The 21,947-nt window shown below is 36.6% G+C and overlaps 2 protein-coding genes across 2 annotated transcripts; one reads left to right on the top strand and one right to left on the bottom strand.

Moving 5' to 3' along the window:
* Positions 1-417: 417 nt before the first annotated feature.
* Positions 418-1,447, top strand: LOC118555063 (olfactory receptor 4K15). Its single transcript, XM_036122919.2, has one exon. The coding sequence runs from the start codon at positions 473-475 to the stop codon at positions 1,445-1,447; it is 975 nt and encodes a 324-aa protein (XP_035978812.2). The 5' UTR covers positions 418-472.
* Positions 1,448-11,022: 9,575 nt separating this feature from the next.
* LOC144378897 (olfactory receptor 11G2-like) lies at positions 11,023-20,570 on the bottom strand. The gene is given in 3 exon segments (XM_078054327.1): positions 11,023-11,851; positions 11,853-12,000; positions 20,555-20,570. Coding segments are annotated over 3 exon segments (993 nt in total).
* Between the last annotated feature and the right edge of the window lie 1,377 nt (positions 20,571-21,947).

The following is a 21,947-nucleotide window of genomic DNA, read 5'->3' as shown; positions in this document are numbered from 1 at the left end:
ATTTAAATAGGTTCATACAGTATACACATTTTTGTGTTTAACTTTTGGGGTCAACATTGTGAAATTGTCTTCCTCTGTGTTAGCCATTCAAAAAATTGTTATATAATTTATTGTAGAAAAAATGATTCAGATTTTGTCTCTGTAATTTCTTAGACTGGATTTCTATAATGTCAAGAAAACATTTCAGATTTTCAATTTCATTTGTAAAGTAAGTAGATGACATTCCTCAAATTCATATAACTGGATATACCAATGTCAAACATCTCCTCAAAACTCTCCCCTCCATCCCTCTTTATTATTATTATGCTGCCTAAATAATTTTTAATGATGCATGAAAATTCAGATACATAAATATAAGTAGAAATTAGAATCTCTAAGGAAGGAAGTGGGACAGGGAAATGAAACCCATGCTCACTGATTGATCTCTGTCTGTCTCCTATTCAGGTAACAAGATAAGTTCCTTCCAAAGTCAATGAATGAGACAAACCATTCCTGGGTGACCGAGTTTGTGTTACTGGGACTCTCTAATTCCCAGGAGCTCCAACCTTTCTTGTTTCTCATATTTTCACTACTTTACTTAGCAATATTGCTGGGAAACTTTCTTATCATCCTCACTGTAACCTCAGATTCCCGCCTACATACCCCCATGTACTTTCTGCTTGCGAACCTCTCTTTTATAGATATATGTGTTGCCTCTTTTGCTACCCCCAAAATGATTGCAGACTTTCTGGTGGAGCACAAGACTATTTCTTTTAATGCCTGCCTGGCCCAGATTTTCTGTGTTCACCTTTTCACTGGCAGTGAAATGGTGCTCCTTGTATCCATGGCTTATGACCGTAATGTTGCTATATGCAAACCTCTCCACTACATGACAGTAATGAGTAGCCGTGTGTGTATTATTTTCGTTCTCATCTCCTGGCTTGTGGGTTTCATCCATACTACTAGCCAGTTGGCATTTACTGTTAACTTGCCTTTTTGTGGCCCAAATCAGGTGAACAGTTTTTTCTGTGACCTCCCTCTAGTGACCAAGCTGGCCTGCATAGACACTTATGTTGTCAGCCTACTTATAGTTGCAGACAGTGGCTTTCTTTCTATGAGCTCCTTTCTCCTCTTGGTTGTCTCCTACACTGTGATACTTATCACTGTTAGGAACCGCTCGTCTGCTAGCATGGCAAAGGCCTGCTCCACACTGACTGCTCATATCACTGTGGTCACACTGTTCTTTGGACCATGCATCTTCATCTATGTGTGGCCCTTCAGCGGTTATTCTGTTGACAAAGTCCTTGCTGTGTTTTACACCATCTTTACTCCCATCTTAAACCCGGTTATCTACACTCTAAGGAACAAAGAAGTGAAGGCAGCTATGTCAAAACTGAAGAGTCGGTATCTGAAGCCTGGCCAGGTTTCTTCAGTCATAAGAAATGTTCTTTTCTGGGAAAAAAAGTAAACTTACACAACTGTGACTACTGTAGCCTTGACTCTAAACAATTACAAATGGAATCACTATGATGTAAAAGTAGATCATTTTGACCAGTGGGAAGGGTAATTATAATAATAAAAGCCAAAGAATGGACCTTACTGATATTTAGATTCTCTTCCTTTATTATGTGCTTTTTTGTTTCTATTTCCTACTTTTTATTTAAAATTTTTTAATATACAGCCTTTGAATACATTGAGAAATGGCATTTACTCATGTATATTAAATAAACTGTACCTCTTCCTCTCAAAACAGTACTGCTCAGATGCCAATTATGGAGTAATAGGTAAATTTCTCTATACAATAGAGAAAGTAGATCTATTTACATATACATGACACACTTAGATAAGACTGCATTTCACACAGTACTAGGTAACTGACAACACATGAAGACAATTCTATGATTGGTGTTAATGGTACAGTAACATGTAAAATAGCAAGGCTATACAGCAAAGCCATTTATAGTCAACACTTTCACAAATCCTTCTTCAATACTGCTGCCTAATACATATTATTCATGGAAAACAACTTGCTGAATAAATTTATTCACCAAAGTATGTTGTATTTAGTTGGAATAATTTTTGTTTATTTTTATAAAAAAAGATTGCATTTATTTATTTGAGAGACAGAGAGTTGAGCATGAGCAGAGGGAAAGGCAGAGGGAGAGAGAAAGGGAGAAGCAGAATCTCTGCTGAGCAGGGAGCCCAATGCAGGGCTCGATCCCAGGCCCCCAGTATCATGACCTGAGCCAAAGGCAAATGCCTAACTGACTGAGGCCCCAGGCACCCTTTAACTTCTGTTTAATACTGATAAAATAATCTGGAGAATTTCATAAATAAGTTATAATTCTTTACCACTTGTCATCATTATTATGGGGGTCTGAAAGCTAATATAAAACACTCTCGTTCCCCATAGGTCTTCATAATTCCTGTCTTCTCAGATAAGGTAGTTTTACATATTAAATGTTGGTAGAAATAATAATTTTCCTATGTGGACTTAGTTAAAATTTTATTTTTATATTGCATAATGCAGGTTCAGAAAATGACAGAACCCTATTTCAAGAACCTTGGGGTAGCCATGAACTTACTCCCTCATGACCACTTATGAAAATGAGATTTTCTAAGAATCCTCACTATAGGTTATTTTAGGCTTTTACTCTTTCATTGTATTCAAGTTTTTCCTATATTTTTCTAGTGTGTTCTAGTTTCACAATCTGTTATAACGTTACCTGTTTTCTAGACTCCAATCCTTAGAATCTCTTAAAGGAATTCTCTAATTGTTATTACTGAAAGAGAAAATAAGTTCTCATTTTGAGCCAGAGAGTACCAATTTATTATGGACCTAAAGGCAAAAGCAATTCTAAGAGGAGATTTACAGGGATACAGGGCTACATATAGAAATAAGAAAAATGTCAAACAAACAATCTAACCTTACATCTAAAGGAAGAACAGTGACAAAGACCAAAGTGAGCAGAATAAAGGAAATAATAAAGATTAGAGTGGAAATAAATGAAATAGAGACAAAAAAATAGGAAGGTTCAATGAAACCAAGAGCTAGTTCTTTGAAAAGATAATTAAAATTGACAAATATATAGCCAGATAATCAAGAAGAGAGGACACAAATAAATAAAATCAGAAATGAAAGAGCAGTATCAACTGATACTACAGAAATACAAAGGATTATAAGAGAATATTATGAAAAATTGTATGCCAACAAATTGGACGAACTAGAATAAATGGATAAATTCCCAAAAAACATATATCTAACATTCTAAAAACATCTTCCAAAGATGAATCAGGAAGAAATTGTAAACCTAAACAAACCAATTAGTAACAAAACTGAAACAACAACCCAAAAATTCCCAACAAATAAAAGCCCAGGACTGGATGGATTCACAGGGAAATTCTAACAAATATTTATAGAACAGTTAATACTGAGGTGCCTGGGTGCCTGAGTCAGTTAAGCGTCCAACTTGATTTTGGCTCAGGTCATGATCTCAGGGTTGTGAGACGGAGCCCAGCAAGGGCTGCGCTCCATGCTGCACATGGGAAATGCTTAAGATTCTCTTTTCCCCTCTCCCTCTGCCCCTCTTCCTCTCTAAAACAAGATAATAAAAGAATAAGGAACAGTTAATACATGATACATTGCATCAACAAGAGAAATGATAAAAACCCTACGATCATTTCAATAGATGGAGAAAAAGCATTTGACAAAGTACAACATCCATTCATGATCAAAACCCTCAACAAAGTAGGTTTAGAGGAAACATACTTCAACATAATAAAGGCCATATATGAAAAACCCACACCTAACATCATACTCAATGGTAAAAACCTGAGAGCCCTTCCTCTAAGATCAGGAATAAGACAAGGATGTTTGCTTTTACCACTTTTATTCATCATAGAACCTGAAGCCCTAGCTGCGCAATCAGACAAGAAAAAAAAAAAAAAAAATAGAGCACCATACTGGTAAAGAAGAAGTTCAACTGTCACTATTTGAAGATGACATGATCTATATACAGAAAACCCTAAAGACTCCACCAAAAGAAACAAAACAAATGAACAAAGAAAAAAAAGAGACAAACAAAAACCAGATTCATAAATACAGAGAAGAAGCCAAAGGTTACCAGAGGAGAGGTGGGTGGGGGCAATAGGTGAAATAGGTAAAGAAGATTAAGAGTACACTTACCATGAATACTGAGTAATGCATAGAATGTTGAATCACTATATTGTACACCTGAAACTAATGTAACACTGTATGTTAATTATACTGTAATTTAAAAATAATAAAAAAATAATTAATACCTATTGTCCTCAAACTATCCCAAAAAAAAAAAAAAAAAGAAGGAAAGCTTCCAAATACATTCTACAAGGCCAAACTAGACACAGAATCCACAAAAAAAGCAAACTGCAGGCCAAAATCCCTCATTAACACGGATGCAACAATCCTTAACAAAATATTAGTAAATGAAATCCAACAATACATCAAAAAAATCATTCACCATGATCAGGTGGGATTTATTCTGGGGAGGCAAGGATGGTTTAGTATTTGTAAATCAATCAACATAATACAGCATATCAAAAAAGGAAGGATAAGAATCATATGATCATCTCAATAGAGGCAGAAAAAGCACATGACAAAGTACAACATCCATTCAGGATAAAAATCCTCAAGGGGGCCTGGGTGGTTCAGTCAGTTGGGTGTCTGTCTCTTGGTTTTAGCTCAGGTCATGATCTCAGGGTCCTGAGATCAAGCCCCAAGTTGGGCTCTTCACTCAGCAGGGAGTCTGCTTCAAGATTCTCTCTCCCTCTGCCCCTCCCCCCGTTCTCTGTCTCTTTCTCATAAATAAATCTTTAAAATAAAACCCTCAGTAAAGTGGGTTTAGAGGGAACATACCTCAACATAATAAAGGCCATAATGAAAAATCCATAGCTAACATCATACCTAATTGTGAAAAACTGAGAGCTTTTCCTCTAAGATCAGGGACAAGACAACAATGTTTGCTTTCACCACTTTTATTCATCATAGAACTGGAAGCCCTAGCCATAGCAATCAGACAAGAAAAAAAAAAAGGCAACCATATTGGTAAGGAAGAAGTTCAATTGTCACTGTTTGCAAATGACATGATGTTATACATAGAAAACCCTAAAGACTACAGCAAAAGCAGTTAGAAGTAATAAATGAATTCAGCAAAGTTGCAGGATACAAAATTTATACACAAAAATTGGTTGCATTTCTATACACTAATAATGAAGTAGCAGAAAATTAGGAAAACAATTCCATTTACAATTGCACCAAAAAGAATAAAATATCTAGAAATAAATTTAATCAAGGAGGTGAAAGACCTGTACTCCAAAAACTATAAAGTGCTGATGAAAGCAATTGAAGATGATACAAAGAAATGGAAAGATATTCTGTGTTCATGGATTGGGAGAATACTGTTAAAATGTCCATATTACCCAAAGCAATCTACAGAGTCAATGCAATCCCTATCAAAATATCAGTAGCTTTTTTTCACAGCAATAGAAAAATACTAAAATTCACATGGAACTACAAAAGACCTTAAATAGCCAAAGCAATTTTGAGAAAGAAGAAAAAAGCTGGAGGCATCACAATTTCAGATTTCAAGATATACTACAAAGCTGTAGTAATCAAACCAGTATGGTATTGGTGCATGTGCGTACACACACACACACACACACACAGATCAAGGAAGCAGGATAGAGAGCTTAGAAATAAAACCATGCTTATATAGTCAATCCATGATGAAGGAGGAAGAATATACAACGGGAAAAACCAGTCTCTTCAAGAAATGGGGCTGGGAAAACTGGACAGCTATATGCAAAAGAATGAAACTGGACTCCTTTCTTATACCATACCTAAAAACAAACTTAAAATGGATTTAAGACCTGCAAGTGAGACCAGAAACCATAAAACTCCTAGAAGAAAACATTGGCACTAATCTCTTTCCCATTCAGCATAGCAACATTTTTTCTAGATATGTCCCCTCAGGTAAGGGAAACAAAAGCAAAAATAAACTATCAGGTCTATAACTAAATAAGCTTTTGCTTCACAAAGGAACCAATCAACAAAGTGAAAAGGCAACCTAGTAAATGGGAGAAGACATCTGTAAGAGATATATCTGATAAGGGGTTAATATCCAACTGAGTGAAAATTTATACAGTTGACCACCCAAATAATCTGATTAAAAATGAAGGGTCAGAATACATATTTTTCCAAAGAGCATGTAAAGATGGCCAATAGACACATGAAAAGATTCATATGTCACTATTCATCAAGGAAAGGCAAATCAAAGCCACAATGAGGTATCACCTCAGATTATATCACTGTCAGAATGGCTAGAATAAAAAAGACAATAACAAGTATTGGTGAGAATGTAGGAAGAAAGGAACCCCTGGGCACTGCTATTAGAAATGTAAATTGGTGTAGCCATTGTGGAAAACAGTATGGAGGTTGCTCAGAAAATTAACTAAAGAAATAACATAGAATCCAGTAATTCCACTATTGGATATTCATTCCCTCCCACCTCCACATCAAAAAACACTGAAAACACTAATTGAAAAAGATATATGCACCCCTATGTTTATTGCAGCATTATTTACAATAGCCAAGATATGGAAGAGACCTAAGTGTTCATGGATAAATGGGTAAAAAAGAGATGATATACATACATACATGTACATACACACAGGGGTGATATACATACACTATAATGGAATATTATAACAGCCATAAGAAAGATGAGATCTTGCCATTTGTGGCAACTAGATGAGCTAGAGGATATTATGCTAAGTGACATAATAAGTTAGATGGAGAAAGTTAAGTACCATATGATTCCACTTATATGTAGAATATAAAAGACCAAACAAACAAACAAGCAAAAAAAAAAAAAAAAAAAGCAGAAACAAACCCATAAATACAGAGAAGAATCTGATGGTAGCCGAGGCGGGGGGGGGGCGGGGGGAAGGGATATGGGTGGAAGGGCTAAATGGGTGAAGGGAAGTGGGAGATACAGTTTTCCAGTTATGAAATGAATAAGTCATGGGGATGAAAGGTACAGCACAGGGAATATGGTCAGTGGTATTATGACAGCATTGTATGGTAACATACGGTAGTTACACTTGTGGCGTACCATAGCATAATGTATAGACTTGACAAATTACTATGTTGTACACCTCAAACTAATGTACCAATGTATATCAATTATACTTCAAGAAAAAAATAAAGATTCCATGGTGTAATGTGGAACAAGCAATAAGCATAATGCTGGCAGTGTTACAGCCTAAAAATGTTAGAGATACTCTTTTCAGGATGCTGTGTACACCCAATCCATTTTACTTTGTTTTCTTTTTCCAAAAACAGCTTTACTGAGGTATAACTGGCATACAAAAGTTGATGGGGATTAAGGAGTACACTTGTGATAAGCACTGGGTATTGTACTAATACTACACTATATGATAACTGGAATTTAAATAAAAACTTAAAAAGTTATCCATATTTAATGTGTATCTCTCGATGTCAGAAACAAGTCTAAATCCATGAAGTCATCATCCCTTTATCCCAAGGAATGTCACATGGGTGAAGTGAATAACTGCTTTAATTCCTTCCTCAAACAGCAATAAGCGTGTGATATTCTGCAAGATGGCCACCATCAGAAATGTTCCTATTATAACATTTTAATTATACCAATACATCAATTTCTTTTAAAAAAAACCTAGAATACTAATGCTAAAAAATAAAGGATGACAAACTGTATCAAATCATTAAAGTATGGTTTTCAAACAGTTACATATGAAAGTGTGAAAATTATTCCTCACATAGCATGGAAGCAAAATTAACCAAAAGCTTTGAAAACATTACCAATAGTTTAGACACAATAAGGCCTTTTTTTACCCATCTCTTGTTTTCTTTATATTTAAAGAACATTATTAGTATATTTCACTATAATTATTATAATAATTCTATTAACTCTATCCTTCCTTTTATGACATATTCCACAATTAGCCTTTTTCTATTTGTTTTTTTCAACAATTTATTTCTCATCCTATTCTGTGACCCTGAACCAATATTTAATATGTCTGAGAATATTTGACAATAAATATTGCAAATAATTTAGTTTTAAAAGATTATATCAAGACTTGACAAGCTGAAAGAAATAATCAAATAGATTTCACGTGAAAATGTGTGATACAAGATAATCTCTTCAAGAATACCAAGATTGCAAAACAAGAAACAGATGATTATGCAGTGACTCACATGGCTTTATAAACTGTGAAACACACCTGAACATACCAAATAGTGTTTGGGGAGGTTTTACTTCAAAGTAGTTATTTGGAACTTGCATATGATTTCATTCTTAACAAATTCCTATTAAAATGTCCAAATAAATTCAAAAGTTGTAAACATGATCTTCACTGAAAAATAATAATATACCCAGAGGAGTGATTTTTGTGACTATGGATTGGACAATGGTTTCTTATACTTGACACCAAAAGCAATAGCACTGATAGGTATTTAATCCAAAGGATACAAAAATAGTGATTCAAAGGGGCACATGCACCCCAATGTTTATAGCAGCAATGTCCACAATTGCCAAAATATGGAAAGAGCCCAGATGTCCACTGATGGATGAATGGATAAAGAAGATGTGGTGTATATATAAAAAATAGAATATTATTACTCAGCCATCAAAAAGAATGAAATCTTGCCATTTGCAACAACATGGATGGCACCAGAGGGTATTATGTGAAATGAAATAATTCACTCAAAGGAAGACAAATACCATATGATTTCACTCAAGTGTGGAATTTAAGAAACAAAACAGATGAACATAGGGGAAGGGAAGGAAAAATAAAATAAGATAAAAACAGGGAGGTAAATCAAAGAGACTCTCAACTATAGGGAACAAACAGAGTTTTTGGAGGGGATGTGGTGGGGGGATGGGATAATTGGGTGATGGGCATTAAGGAGGGCAACTGATGCAATGAGCACTGGGTGTTATATGCAACTGATGAATCACTAAACTCTTCCCTGAAACTAATAATACACTATAGGTTAACTAACTTGAATTTAAATAAAATAAATTTAAAAATATATTTAAAAAGTACAAAAAAGGTCAAAACTTCAAAGGATATATTCAAGAAAGTAAAAAGGCAGCCTACAGATTAGGAGAAAATAATTGCAGATTACATATCTGGTAAGGGACTTATGTCCAAAATATATTATTAATACCTTCTATAGTTCAACAATAAAAAGACAACCCATTTTAAAAGTGCTCAAAGGATTTGAATATATATTTCCCTAAAGAAGACAAACAAATGGCCAAAATAAGCACTTGAAACAATGACCAATAACATTAGGGGAAATGCTAATGAAAATAAAAAGATACTACTTCATACCCAGAAGGATGATTCAAGTCAAAAAAGCAAAAAATAACAAATATTGGTGAAAATACATAGAAAGTTGGGATGCCTGGGTGGCTCAGTGGGTTAAGCATCTGCCTTCGGCTCAGGTCATGATCCCGGGGTCCTGGGATCGAGTTCCACATCAGGATCCTTGCTCATTGGGGAAGCCTGCTTCTCCCTCTGCCTGCCGCTCCCTCTGTCTGTTGCTCCCCCTCCTTGTGTGTGCTCTCTCACTCTGACAAAAACATTAATAAAATCTTTAAAAGAAAAAAAAATAGAAAGTTGAAATCCACATTACATACATTGAGGGTGTGATATAAAAATATTGTAGCTTCTCTGGAAAATAGTCTGACTGTTCCTCAAAATGTTCAATTTACAGTTAACTTATGACCCAGCAATTCTGCTCACAGGGATCTACCCTATGGAAGTGAAAAAAGGTTCAAATTAAGATCATGACTGTTCACAGCAGCATTACTAATAAAAGCCACAAAACAGAAACTACTCAAATGTCCAACTGTTGAATGGATAAAGAAAATGCTTTATAAAAAAGATGGAATGCTATACAGCCATAAAAAGGAATGAAGTACTGATATATGTATGCTATGACGTAAATGAACCTTGTAAACATTATCCCAAGGGAAAGAAAGAAGCCAGTCCCAAAAGGCCACATATTGTATGATTTCATTTATATGATGTCCAGAATAGGTAAATACATAGATATGGAAAGTAGTTGCCAGAATTTGAGAGAAGGGAGAGTAGGGTACAGGGAGAGTTACTGGGTAAAGGCTTTCTCTGTAGGATAAGGAAAATTCTAGTTGAGAGTACACGATATAGTATTCATGAGACTGTGAGTAGAGGTAAATCTAGTAACTCCAGCAACTGCAGCAGTACCTGGCAGTTACTAGTCATTCCACCCTACCTTACAGTAGGCAAAAATAGCGTTTCAGGAAAAGGCAAAGCATGGTTCATCCTAAATAGAGCTCTTTTAAAAGACAATTCTCAGAAGTAAATTTATAATGGAAAAAATTAATGGCAACCATCTGGATTTAAATATTAAGAGTGTTTTCACTAAATCCTGGTGAGAAAGTGGGAAGAAACGCAATTATGATCAATGATGAATCACCTTTCATAAGAATATATCTTGTTCTGTTTTTAGTACTGACACAAGAATTAATATCTTTTTTATTATGTTATCTCACTGATATGAGGAATTCTTAAACTCAAGAATTAACATCTTAATGCTGCTTTCTAAATTTAGCATACAAAACTTTTGACTCACTTGAGAAAATTTTAGAAATAAATGTAAAATAAAGGGCAGATTGACTGCATGTATGCATGTGTGTGTGAAATTAGCAGCAAAATTTTAGCAAGTATTAAATCTAAGTGTCAGAAAGATTAGTGATCATTTTTCCCTTATTTTTATTTGAATTTGATTTTACTATTAATAATTTTCCCTAATAATAAAAATGAAGAGATGGATATAGTTAGGTTTATAAACATTCTATCACAATGACTGTTCCTCAACACAAAAATACTTTTTAAATTCCATTAATACAATTGAATATCAAGCTTTTAATTATTTATTTCACATACATTATATCAGTTGTGAACAAAAGTGCTTCAAATATTTCTTCCATGCCTCTGACTAAATCTCACAATTCTAAATAACTTTCTCAGAGCTGCCTTCATCTCTTTATTTCGAAGACTATAGATCAAAGGGTTGAAAAGTGGAGTTAACACAGAATAAAACAAAGTCACATATTTCTGCATCCCGGCTGGATTGCCTGCTGTTGGGCTTACATATACAACCATGATAGAGCCATAGAACAGGGACACCACGGCCAGATGGGAGCCACATGTGGAGAAGGCCTTATGCCGACCTTCTGCTGAGGGGACCCTCAGCACAGCTCTGATCACCAAGGTATAGGAGCTGGTAATGAAGAGGAAGGTGGAGAAAATGAGGACTGAGTTATAGACGGCACAGATGGTCTCAGTGGCAGGAGCTGGCACACAGGACAGCTTCATAAGAGGTCCTGGGTCACACAGGAAGTGATCAATCTTCTTGGAACAACAAAACAGGGGTTGAGAGATGAGGTAAATAGGCAAGAGGAAGTATAGGAAGCCACACACCCAGCACCCAGCTCCTATTCTGATGCAGCGCTGAACAGTCATGACAGTGGGATAGTGCAGGGGCCTGCAAATAGCAAGGTATCTGTCAAAGGCCATGGCAGACAAGAAGAAGGTCTCAGTGGTACCCATGGAGAAGAAGAAGTAGAACTGGAGGAAGCAGCCATAGAAGGAGATGGTGCTGGTCTCAGACAGCAAGTTGGCTAGCATATTAGGAACAGTGGAGGTGATAAAACAGATCTCCAGGAACGAAAAATTGGCCAGCAGGATGTACATTGGAGTTTGTAGTCGATGGTCCCACCTCACAGCACAGATAATGCAGATTTCCAGTTAGTGTCAGAATATAAGTCCCAGAGAAGACTGAAAAGAGGAGAATCTGTATTTCCCAAGTATAAGGGAAGCCCAAGAAAATGAATTTACTCACAGCGTTAGAGCAATTATTTATACTGGAATATTCATTTGTTTTTAAAGCTGCAAAAATAACAGATTTCCATATTACAAGTAGCCTTAAAGTATTACTCATTAGGGCAGATCCCTTGCGTAGGTTCAAATCATTCTGTGTGTCAGTAAATAACAAAGTACCATAATCCATGCAGTGGCATTCCCATGATTGTCATACATTCATAATTCTGTTCTGAATACAGTGAATAAAAATGAAAACTCTTCTGCCATCCTAAGGTTTACAATCAAAGTTACTTGGTATTGACAATAGTCAAGTGTGTCCCAGGACCTACAATTTTTAGGTCAAGCAGTGGTTGAAGAAGGACTGAATAAACACAGATAAATAATTGTTTGTAACATACAAAGATATTGATGATATTGATACTTAATATTCTTTGATCTATTTGTGAGAGAAATATGTCAAGCTGATTTGAGGACAATATAGATGTAAATGTTTGTAACTTATCTGATTTTAATTTTATTGTGTTACGTTAGGTGAAAATTCATTTAGAATATTAAAATAAAATCTATTAAAATAAAAATCTATTAGAAGGTTTCCCATTTCGGTTCCTCTCTTCAGTAAAAATACACTCAAAAATAGTTACAGGCAATCTGCCTTATTTTACAAAGAAACTTAAGGAACCAAGTCCTATAATATTGTGTTCACATCAAACATTGCCGTAAAAATTACAATCAATTCCTAATCTATGTCAAGATTTTCATTAAGATCACAGTTTATATGAAATACTTTAGTAGATATTAAAGTCCATATATATCATTTATAAAGATATGTCAAAGTTGGCTGTGATCACAAAGGCTATTCCTCAAATTTTGCAATCTCAAGCACAATAAAATTTCCTTGTCTTCTACCCCCTAAAAGTAACAGAAAGAAACATGATACACAGTCTATCACTTGAAGCTTCACTGAAGGAAGGTGTTTTCACATTCACTTACCATAACTTTCCCTGACCTAGGGCCCCAAATCTACACAGAGCAATACAAATGGGGAACTGGCAAATACTTTAAAAGTTCTAATACATTTTTGAAGTAACTTTTTTTTTTTTTTATAAGCTCTCAGGAAAAAACCTGGCCTTGATTCTGGAGAAGGAATTCTTTCATAATTCACATATTAAGTGGTATTTAAAATAATATAAAACCAGAGAGGGCTGGAAGGAGGAAATAGAGGAACTTTGAGTCATGTGAGCTTTACCTTACCTGAAGATACAAGATGGGTATCATAGAAATCTGTATGGTTGAACACCATCTTCTATATCAGAGTAAAACTCTAGTCTCAGATCTCAGAAAAAGAACAAATATAATAGTGTTCCATGCATTACTGTGGGGATTATAGAACTGCTGACCCTTTTAGGAGAACATTATGAAATCAGCCATGGACCTCTTCAGGCTTGCCGTCTTAGAGTTCTCTTGCCTACATAAACTGACAAAGCAACAGGAAACTTGACAGTTGAAAAGAGAATCATAGTCTCATGACCTACACAGAACCAAATGAACAACTGAAATAGTAGGCCCTTTTACTTTCTGTGAAGATCATCTTTGGGGAGTGGCTCTCTAGAGAGGGAATTTATAACACAATGGCCCCATTGAACCTGGTTTCCTATTCTGCTCCTTACTCATCATGCTGGAATTTGTTTCAAATTCAAACACATTTCCTACTTGAATTCAAGGATTTTTATTTGGAATAACAAGAGAAATACAAATACATAAAATGATTTGGGTGGGTATAAGTATGCTGTTTAACTGTGATCAGCAGTAACCTTCTCTCTGATGATAAAGGAAAACTTGTGACTCCGGCAATGATACCTCGTTCCAAGCTTAGAGAAAAGTCTATGGAATATAGGTTAACACAGAGATTAGGAGCCTGTGCACTTAAGCATATTAAAGACTCTTCTCTTTTGTTTCAGACTATTTATCACCTTAACTCCAACTTGTTTGTCCCATCCCAAGCTCCACCACCACATTGAGATATGTATTCTTTAACTATGAGTAAAATTTTTTTTAAATAAAAAAGACATCTATGAAAACTTCCCATGTAGTTAACACTTTGATAATACCTTTTAATGGTTCCATACTATAGCAGTAGCATTATATGGATATACAATCAATATTTTACATAATTACTCCCTAATTGTTGAGCCTTTGGGAATTATAAATAGACTTACAAAGATTCTTAATATAAACTAAACCATACTCTATGATACAAAATTTCCAATTAATACAGTATGATCTAGTAAAGTTTATTTCTTTAATGATCCAACATTATGTGATATGTGAAAGTGATATATTGAAATAACATATTTACCAATTAAACATAGAGTCCCCTGGGTGGCTAAACATAGAGAAAAACATAGGGGCCCCTGGGTGGCTCAGTTGGTTAAACGTCCAACTCTCGGTTTTAGCTCAGGTCACGATCTCAGGGTCGTGAGATCAAGTCCTGTGTCAGGATCCATGCTCAGCGCAGAGTATGCCGTAGATTCTTTCCCTCTTCCTGCCCCTCTGTAACTTCCCCCAATTACTCACTCACTTCTCTCTAAAATAAATAATTTTTTAAAAATAGAGAAAAACATAGGAACACTTGATAAATATAGTAATGGCAATAGATAAAACTATCCATTCTTGATAAAATAAACCAGAAATAAAAAGTATTTCTTAACTTGGTAAAGAATCTATCAGAAAAGACTGGTGAAATCATTTTCTAATAGTAAAACACAAAAAGCATTCTACTTAATCAAACAGAAAAAGGAGATGAATGAATGTCTCTGAACAAGAGTTTGAAGCTGTCAAAGTGGCAATTATCTGAGGGGAATGATACTGAAAGAGGAGGAAACTGAAAAGAAAAAGCCCAAAATCTATGTAAAAGTTGAAAAAAAAAACAGAAAATGTAATAATGGATAAAAACTGTTCAAAACCACAATAAAGCAATCATGTGACTTATGTGTAACATTAAACTATTTGACAAAGTCAGGAGAGTGGGAAAATAGAATCAAAACACCCTGGTTTTTTTTTTTTTTTCAATTGTTTAGGAAGTTTTAAATAAAATTTTAAGTAAACTGTAATAAACTCAGTATGTGGAATGCATTAAAATAAAATTCAAAAAAATCAAATACAGGGAAAATTACATTTAAACTGATAAAGGAGCCCCCATGGGAAGCCAGGCAAAAGCCACCAAAACCAGATTCAAGCAGCACACTAAAGCAACAGTTCCAAATACCAACACTAGAGGGAGGAAGATATCACAAAATGTTTGAGAAGCCCTAGAACCTCTGATCATGTTGACTGGTGGAGATCTCCTCTTGAAAAAAGCCAGTAGCAAAGACTGAGATGGTGGTTGTTTTTCAATTGCCCAAATTCCAGCCAAAAAATCGTAAGCCATACAAAGAAACAAGGAAACATGAGCCAATCAAAACAACATAAAATCCTAGAACTAACACTAAAAGAAGCATATCTATGAATTGCCAGACAGAATTTTTAATAGCTGTCATAAAGATGCTCAATGAACTAAAAGAAAACGCAGATACACAATCAAATGAAATCAGGAAAATGATGCATGGACAAAATGAGAATATCAACAAAGATAAAGAAACTTTCAAAACAACCAAACAAAAATTCTGGAGCTGAAAAATGTAATAACTAGGGGTACCTGGGTGGCTCAGTTGGTTAGGTGTCTGACTCTTGATTTCAATTTCCGCTCAGGTCATGATCTCAGAGTTGTGATACTGAGCCCCGTGTTGGGCTCTTCACTGGGCATGCAGCCCGCTTAAAATTCTTTCTATCTCTCCCTCTGCCCCCACCCCTGCTTGCACTCTCTCTCCCTCTCTCTCTCTCAAAAAAAAAAAAAAAATATATATATATATATATATATATATATATATATGTGTGTGTGTATACATTCATTACAGGGATTCAAAATCAGACTTGACAGGCAGGAGAGTCCGTGAACTGGAAGACACGTCATTTGATATCATGGAACCAAAGGTGCAAAAGACCAAAAAATTAAGAGAATTTCAAAAAGCCTAAGCACCTTATATGCCTGTGGGATCCCAGAAAGGAGCTTAGCTTATCTGATGAAATAATGGCCAAAATTTTCCAAAATCTGAGCAAAGTAATGGACATACAAATAAAAGAATTTAAAGAACTCCAAATGAAGTAAATCTGAACAGAACTACATTGACATTATAATCAAACTGCATAAAGTCAAAAATAAAGAAAGAAATATTCAAAAAAGAAAGAGAGGCATGGAGCAAGATGGCGGAGGAGCAGGAGACCTGGATTTCGTCTGGTCTCAGGAATTCAGCTGGATAGGGATCAAACCATTCTGAACACCTACAAACTCAACAGGAGATCGAAGAAAAGAATAGCAACAACTCTCTGAACAGAAAAGCGACCACTTTCTGGAAGGTAGGACATGCGGAGAAGTGAATCTGAGGCGATATTTGGGAAATAGATGGCGGGGAAGGGGGCCTCTGTCAGCCGCTACCGGCAAGTGATAGAGCCCCGGAGCACAAAATCGAACTTTTAGAAGTCGGCTCTGCTGAGGGACGTTGCTCCAGTGGCTAAGTGGGGGATAGAACCCTCACTGGGACAGTGTGGTCTCAGGACCCCTGGGGTCACAGGAAGACCGGGGGTGCCTGAGTGCTGCAGAGCTCCCACGTATCAGAGCGGGGAAGCCGGCTGCAGAGACAGAGCTGAGGCACGGGCTCTCAGCTCAGGGTTGCCATAAACCGTGATCCGCGGCACAGTCGGGCCACTGCTCCTCCAGCAGGGACCCAACAAGCAGCAGATCCGGGGAGACTCCCCTTCCTCCCCTGGGAGGAGCAGTGTGGGAGCGCACCACAGGGATCTGCTGGGTTTGGAGACTCCAAACCGAGTCGGGTGCCAGAGATAGAAACTCTCGGTCACAGGCCGGGTGAGCACAGAGTGTGGCCGGAGACCAGGAAGACAGGAGTGACTGACTGCTTTTCTCTGGGGGCTCACTGAGGAACGGGGCCCCGAGTTCTCAGCTCCTCTGGGGCGGAGATTGGGAGGCCGCCATTTTCACTCTCGGCCTCCAAAGCTGTACGGAAAGCTTGCAGGGAACAAAAGCTCCCGAGAGCAAACCCGAGCAGATTACTTAGCCCAGACCCTGGCAAGAGCGGGGCAATTCCGTCTCAGGCAAAGACATTTGGGAACCACGGCAACAGGCCCCTCCCCCAGATCAGCAAGAACAGCCAGCCAAGACCAAGTTTACTGATCAATGAGAACGGCAGAACTCCAGCGCTAGGGGAATAATGCACATAGAATTCATGGCTTTTTTACCATGATTCTTTAGTCTTTCAAAGTTAATTTTTTTTTTGAATTTTTCCTTTTCCCTTTTTCAACCAACATCTTATCCATCCCTTTTTTAAAAAACATTTTTATTTTTCATTTTTAGAGTCATATTCTATCCCTTCATAGTAGTTACCCGTATTTTTGGCATATATATATAAGTTGTTCTCTCTTTAAAATTTTGAGCTAGTTTCTTCTAACAGATCAAAATATACCCTAAATCTCTAGTGTATGGTTTTTTTCTACTCTCCTGCCTGATCACATTCTCTCCCTTTTTTTTCTTTTTTTTTTTAAATCCTCTTCTTTCTTTTTTCAAACAACTTCTTATCAATTCCTTTTAGAAAATTTTTTATAATTTTCATCTTTACAGTCATATTCCATCCCTTCATCATATCAACCCTTATTTTTGTACATATATAAGTTTTTCTTTCTTTAAAATTTTGGGAGGCACTTTCTTCTAAGAGAACAAAATACACCACAAATCTAGTGTGTGGCACTGATCTATGTACCAGCCTGATCATATTTGATCATATTCCAGGTTTTTTTTGTTTTGTTCTGTTTTTGTTTGTTTTTATCTTTATCTTTTTCCTTTTCTTTTTTTCTTTTTCTTTTTTCTCTCTTTCCCTTTCTTTTCCCCCTGCTTCAGGTCTTTTCTGATTTGTTTAGAGTGTATTTTCTGGGGACGTTGCTACCCTGTTAGCATTTTGTTCTCTCATTAATCTATTCTCCTCTGGACAAAATGACAAGACGGAAAAAATCACCTCAACAAAAAGACCAAGAGGTAGTACCGACTGTCAGGGACCTACTCAATACAGACATTAGTATGATGTCGGATCTAGAGTTCAGAATCATCACTTTAAAGACACTAGCTGGGCTTGAAAAAAGTATGGAAGTTAATAGAGAAACCCTTTCTGGAGAAGTAAAAGAACTAAAATCTAACAAAGTCGAAATCAAAAAGGCTATTAATGAGGTGCAATCAAATATGGGGGCGCTAACTGCTAGGATAAATGAGGCAGAAGAGAGAATCAGTGAGATAGAAGATCAAATGATGGAAAATAAAGAAGCTGAGAAAAAGAGAGATAAACAACTACTGGATCACGAGGGCAGAATTCGAGAGATAAGCAATACCATAAGATGAAACAACATTAGAATTGGGATCCCAGAAGAAGAAGAAAGAGAGAGAGGGGCAGAAGGTATATTGGAGCAAATTATAGCAGAGAACTTCCCTAATTTGGGGAAGGAAACAGGCATCAAAATCCAGGAAGCACAGAGAACCCCCCTCAAAATCAATAAAAATAGGTCAACACCCCGACACCTAATAGTAAGACTTACGAGTCTCAGAGACAAAGAGAAAATCCTGAAAGCAGCTCGGGAGAAGAGATATGTAACCTACAATGGTAGAAACATTAGATTGGCAGCTGATCTATCCACAGAGACCTGGCAGGCCAGAAAGGACTGGCATGATATATTCAGGGTACTAAATGAGAAAAATATGCAGCCAAGAATAATATATCCAGCTAGGCTGTCATTGAAAATAGAAGGAGAGATAAAAAGCTTCCAGGACAAACAAAAACTAAAGGAATTGCAAACACGAAACCAGCCCTACAAGAAATATTGAAAGGGGTCCTCTAAGCAAAGAGAGAGCCTAAAAGCAACACAGACCAGAAAGGAATACAGACAATATACAGTAACAGTCACCTTACAGACAATACAATGGCACTAAATTCATATCTTTCCATAGTTACCCTGAATGTAAATGGGCTAAATGCCCCAATCAAAAGTCACAGGCTATCAGATTGGATTAAAAAACAAGACCCATCTATATGCTGTCTGCAAGAGACTCATTTTAGACCCAAAGACACCCCCAGATTGAAAGTGAAGGGGTGGAAAACCATTTACCATGCTAATGGACACCAAAAGAAAGCTGGGGTGGCAATCCTTATATCAGACAAATTAGATTTTAAACCAAGACTGTAATAGGAGGTGAGGAAGGACACTATATCGTACTTAAAGGGTCTGTCCAACAAGAAGATCTAACAATTGTAAATATCTATGCCCCTAACATGGGAGCAGCCAATTATATAAGGCAATTAATAACAAAAGCAAAGAAACACATCGACAATACAATAATAGTGGGGGACTTTAACACCCCCCTCACTGAAATGGACAGATCATCTGAGCAAAAGATCAACAAGGAAATAAAGACTTTAAATGACACACCGGACCAAATGGACTTCACAGACATATTCAGAACATTCCATCCCAAAGCAACAGAATACACATTCTTCTCTAGTGTCCAGGGAACATTCTCCAGAATAGATCACATCCTAGGTCACAAATCAGGTCTCAACTGGTACCAAAAGATTAAGATCATTCCCTGCATATTTTCAGACCACAATGCTTTGAAATTAGAACTCAATCACAAGAGGAAAGTCGGAAAGAATTCAAATTCATGGAGGCTAAAGAGCATCCTACTAAAGAATGAATGGGTCAACCAGGAAACTAAAGAAGAATTAAAAAAATTCATGGAAACAAATGAAAATGAAAACACAACTGTTCAAAATCTTTGGGATGCACAAAGGCAGTCCTAAGAAGAAAGTATATAGCAATACAAGCCTTTTCAAGCAACAAGAAAGGTCTCAAATACACAACCTAACCCTACACCTAAAGGAGCTGGAGAAAGAACAGCAAATAAAGCCTAAACCCAGCAGGAGAAGAGAAATGATAAAGATCAGAGCAGAAATCAATGAAATAGAAACTAAAAGAACAGTAGAACAGATCAACGAAACTAGGAGCTGGTTCTTTGAAGGAATTAACAAGATGGATAAACCCCTGGCCAGACTTATCAAAAAGACAAGAGAAAGGACCCAAATCAACAAACTCATGAATGAAAGAGGAGAGATCACAACCAACACCAAAGAAATACAAACAATTTTAAGAACATATTATGAGCAACTCTATGCCAGCAAATTAGATAACCTGGAAGAAACTCATGCATTCCTAGAGATGTATCAACTATCAAACCTGAACCAGGAAGAAATAGAAAACCTGAACAGACCTATAACCACTAAGGAAATTGAAGCAGTCATCAAAAATCTCCCAAGAAACAAAAGCCCAGGGCCAGATGGCTTCCCAGGGGAATTCTACCAAACATTTCAAGAAGAATTAATACCTATTCTTCTGAAACTGTTCCAAAAAATAGAAATGGAAGGAAAACTTCCAAACTCCTTTTATGAGGCCACCATTACCTTGATCCCCAAACCAGAAAAAGACCCCATCAAAAAGGAGAATTACAGACCAATATCCTTGATGAACATGGATGCAAAAATTCTCACCAAAATACTAGCCAATAGAATCCAACAGTCCATTAAAAGGACTATTCACCATGACCAAGTGGGATTTATCCCTGGGCTGCAAGGTTGGTTCAACATCCGCAAATCAATCAACGTGATACAATACATTAACAAAAGAAAGAACAAGAATCATAGGATCCTCTCAATAGATGCAGAAAAAGCATTTGACAAAGTACAGCATCCTTTCTTGATCAAAACTCTTCAGAGTATAGGGATAGAGGGTACATACTTCAATATCATAAAAGCCATCTATGAAAAACCCACAGTGAATATCATTCTCAATGGGGAAAAACTGAGAGCTTTCCCCCTAAGGTCAGGAATGCGGCAGGGATGTCCACTATCACCACTGCTATTCAACATAGTATTAGAAGTCCTAGCCACAGCAATCAGACAACAAAAAGAAATAAAAGGCATCCAAATCAGCAAAGAAGAAGTCAAACTCTCACTCTTTGCAGATGATATGATACTTTATGTGGAAAACCCAAAAGACTCCACCCCAAAACTGCTAGAACTCATACAGGAATTCAGTAAAGTGGCAGGATATAAAATCAATGCACAGAAATCAGTGGCATTCCTATACACCAACAGGACAGAAGAAAGAGAAATTGAGGAGTCAATCCCATTTACAATTGCACCCAAAACCATAAAATACCTAGGAATAAATCTAACCAAAGAGGCAAAGGATCTGTACTCAGAAAACTATCAAATACTCATGAAAGAAATTGAGGAAGACACAAGAAATGGAAAAACATTCCATGCTCATGGATTGGAAGAACAAATATTGTGAAGATGTCAATGCTACCCAGAACAATCTACACATTCAATGCAATCCCAACCAAAATACCATCAACTTTTTTCAAAGAAATGGAACAAATAATCCAAAAATTTGTATGGAACCAGAAAAGACCCCGAATAGCCAGAGGAATGTTGAAAAAGAAAAACAAAGCTGGTGGCATCACCATTCCGGACTTCAAGCTCTATTACAAAGCTGTCATCATCAAGACAGTATGCTACTGGCACAAAAACAGATACATAGATCAATGGAACAGAATAGAGAGCCCAGAAATAGACCCTCAACTCTATGGTTAACTCATCTTTGACAAAGCAGGAAAGAATGTCCAATGGAAAAAAGACAGTCTCTTCAACAAATGGTGTTGGGAAAATTGGACAGCCACATGCAGAAGAATGAAACTGGACCATTTCCTTACACCACACACAAAAATAGACTCCAAATGGTTGAAAGATCTAAATGTGAGACAGGAGTCCATCCAAATCCTAAAGGAGAACACAGGCAGCAACCTC

This window comes from Halichoerus grypus, chromosome 8 (genome assembly GCF_964656455.1).
Source record: "Halichoerus grypus chromosome 8, mHalGry1.hap1.1, whole genome shotgun sequence".
Lineage (NCBI taxonomy): Eukaryota > Metazoa > Chordata > Mammalia > Carnivora > Phocidae > Halichoerus > Halichoerus grypus.
Note: the sequence above shows the minus strand (reverse complement) of the source record. Positions and strands in the feature narration are given on the sequence as shown.

What these genes read in the sequence shown, in the direction of transcription:
- LOC118555063 (XM_036122919.2), top strand. Translation starts at nt 473, where the DNA reads ATGAATGAGACAAACCATTCCTGGGTGACCGAGTTTGTGTTACTGGGA.